Raw genomic sequence first — 3,281 nt, forward strand, 5'->3', positions numbered from 1 at the left:
CTATATCTTTTGATAGCTGGGCATCATCAGCTTTCTTCACCACGTTTACTTATGCACCCGTTTGTCTTCAGTGATCATATCAGGAAGATGAACATCATGGAATGACAGTTTAATAGAACAAAGTGTTCTTGCATTGAGGGAGTACTTGAGTGGAGGTCCAATATCCATCTGCTACCTTAATACTAAACCTAAAAACATATGCACATAGATCTACTTCCCCATCATATATGTATATGTAAATATATATATATATTTACATGTGTACATGCCTGTATATAGACCTATAAATGCGTCCTAGTTCTTTCCTCTTATTTCCTTTTACTTTCCTCTTGTCCCATTATCATGCTCAGCCTTCATATGGATTCCAGTAATTCCTCTTGGTAACATTGCCCTTGATCAAGCCCTACCAGGCCCCTTACACCCTCCTCATCACTTTGAATCACTTGTTGTTCCCTTGTCCTTGGGTTTGTTAACACCACTTCCTTTCCTGCACCTCCACCTCTCCCATGTCCCCCCAGAACTGTCGGTCCTGTTGTTTTCTTCTCCAGATTGTTTATCCAGCCTATCTTATCTAGACAGACCTGTCAGTTTTTTTCATTCTTGTGGAAGTTCATTGTGTTCAGTATTCATCCCCACCACAGCTCCAATGCATAACTTCGTCTTTGCCCTCCTTTCTCAGTTTCCTGCCTTCTACATGAATATGAGGTAATTGAAAAGGCCATGGCTTGAGTCAGGTACACCTTTGTTATCAAAGTGACATCTTTGATTTAAAGAATTCTTTTACCATTTTCTTTACTGAAGTATGTAATTTGATTTTTTGTTTTGTTTTATTAGTCATTCATCCTCATTTGATTTCCTAACTGCTGCTTCCCTGGGACTTGATTCTTGATCTGAGTAGAATGATGAAGTCATTAAAAAGTTCATTTTCTTTGTCATCAATCATGGTGTTGCTTGTCAGTTCAATTATGAACTGAGGCTAGTGTGAAAAATCTGGTTTAGCTCATGGGAGTATATAGTCTTATCAGCTATGAATTGTATTTATGAACTGGGAAGTGACAGGAAAGCTGTATTTTTTTGGACTAGACTTGACTATAAGAGATTACACATAGGGTAAAGAAAGCTGATGGTGCCTGATTATCAAATGATAAAGCATCTGCTCTCTTAAGGCTTGAAGGCAAACAAGCAGCCATCTAGCTCAGAAGTAACAAGCCCACATGGAAGAAGCACACCAGCCTGCGTGCTCATGAGGTGTTGAAGGAATCAGGTATCAGGCATCAAAGAACAAAAAATCATATCATTGTGAATGAGGGGGAGAGCAGAGTGGGGACCCAAAGCCCATCTGTAGGCAATTGGGCATCCCCTTACAGAAGGTTCTCGGTGGAGGAGACGAGTCAGTCAGGGTGCAGTAACAACGATGAAACATACAACTTTTCTCTAATTCCTAAATGCTTCCTCTCCCCGCCCCCCCAGCCCCCACTATCATGATCCCAATTCTACCTTATAAATCTGGCTAGACCAGAGGATATACATTGGTATAGATAGAAACTGGAAACGGAATCCAGGACAGATGATCTCTTCAGGACAGTGGTGTGAGTGACAATACCGGGAGGGTGGAGGGAGGGTGGGGTAGAAAGGGGGAACATATTACAGGGATCGACATATAACCTCCTCCCTGGGGGATGGACAACAGAATAGTGGGTGAAGGGAGGTGCTGGACAGTGTAAGATATGACAAAATAATAATAATTTATAAATTATCGAGGATTCATGAGGGAGTGGGGAGCAGGGAGGGAGGGGGGAAAATGAGCTGGTGCCAGGGGCTTAAGTGGAGAGCAAATATTTTGAGAATGATGAGGGCAATGAATGTATAAATGTGCTTCACACAATGGATATATGTATGGATTGTGATAAGAGTTGTATGAACCCCTAATAAAATGATTTAAATAAATGTTAAGTATGAGAGCACTCTGCGTTTCAGAAAGATCTCAATGACAGAACTGTAGGAAAATAACTCAAAACCCAATTCTGACTCCTAGAGATCCTATGGCAGTGGTTCTCAATCTTCCTAATGACGTAACCGTTTAGTTCCTCATGTTGTGGTGTCCCCAACCATCAGAAATATTTGTTTTTGATGGTCTTAGGCTACCCCTAAGAAAGGGTGGTTTGACCCCCAAAGAGGTCGCAACCCTCGGGTTTAGAGCGGCTGGTCTAAGGGACAAGAGTAGAACTTGTCCTGTAGGGTTCCGAAATTGTAAATCTCTGTGGTAGCAGAAGGCCTCTTCTTTGTCATGTCCAGTGTCTGGTGCTTCAAAATGCTGGCTTTGTAGTTAGCAGTCCAATGTGTTATAGGCTGCTTTTAATTCCTTGTTTTAGAAGATGGGGTATGGGCAAAGACTGTAAGTAAAATCAGAACAACCTGAAAGAGGAGCAACCTGAACTAATGTACAGGAGTTAGCGAAGTGAGCAGATATGAGAAATGCTTAAGACACAAAATTAATAAAATGTAGTGTCTAACCTGTACAGACCAACAGAAAGAGAATCATGAAAACATCTGAGTCACCAGCTTAGGCAACAGTAGGTGTCAATGACAAAACAGCAGGAAGTAAAAAGAGTGGGTTTAGTTCTTAGCACCACCATTTATACAAGAAGACCAAGTTTCTGGTCAAGTCCATTAAATATAGAATCTCAATGTCCTCATTTCTAATAAAAGTTTTCATTGGCTTGAAATAGTCTTAAAACTGCAAAATCTGTGAAGCTAAAAACTTTATCTTTGTTGTGATTCTTTCAGAACCAAACTCATTCAATGCCATGGAGTTGATTCTGACCATGGAGACCCCTATAGAACAGGGTAGATCTGCCCCTGTGGGTTTCCGAGACTTAGTTTTTACAGGACTAGAAAGCCTCACCTTTCTCCCTCAGGGCACCTGGTGGTTTTGAACAGCTGGCCTTGAGATTAGCAGCTCAAAATGGCTTTTAAGTCTTTTGCTACCTTTTCCCACAATAGGTAGTCTTGATTCTGAATTCCTACAAAATCAAACCTACTTTCCCTAGTATACTTAGTATATACCTAGTATACACAGTCCTAATCCTCTACTTTCCCTAGTATACCTAATCCTCAGTATCGGAAAACAGCTATGTAAAATCTCTCTTTTTCAATTGGGGGCTCTTACAACTCTTATCAAAATCCATGCATACATCAGTTGTGTAAAGCACATTTGTACATTCATTGCCTTCATCATTCTCAAAACATTTGCTCTTCACTTAAGCCCCTGGCATCAGCTC

General features: G+C 40.8%; 1 protein-coding gene across 1 annotated transcript in view; it reads left to right on the plus strand.

Moving 5' to 3' along the window:
- The first annotated feature begins 2,382 nt into the window (after nucleotides 1-2,382).
- RSF1 (remodeling and spacing factor 1) overlaps nucleotides 2,383-3,281 on the plus strand; it is an 87,313-nt gene continuing 86,414 nt past the window's right edge. The window contains exon 1 of the mRNA XM_004708849.2: nucleotides 2,383-2,395. Within this exon, the coding sequence (XP_004708906.2) occupies nucleotides 2,383-2,395 (13 nt within the window). The remainder of the gene's footprint in view (nucleotides 2,396-3,281) is intronic.

The sequence above is a fragment of the Echinops telfairi genome, unplaced genomic scaffold, assembly GCF_000313985.2.
Source record: "Echinops telfairi isolate 266 unplaced genomic scaffold, ASM31398v2 ScPeMD7_1713;HRSCAF=2227, whole genome shotgun sequence".
Classification (NCBI taxonomy): Eukaryota; Metazoa; Chordata; class Mammalia; order Afrosoricida; family Tenrecidae; genus Echinops; species Echinops telfairi.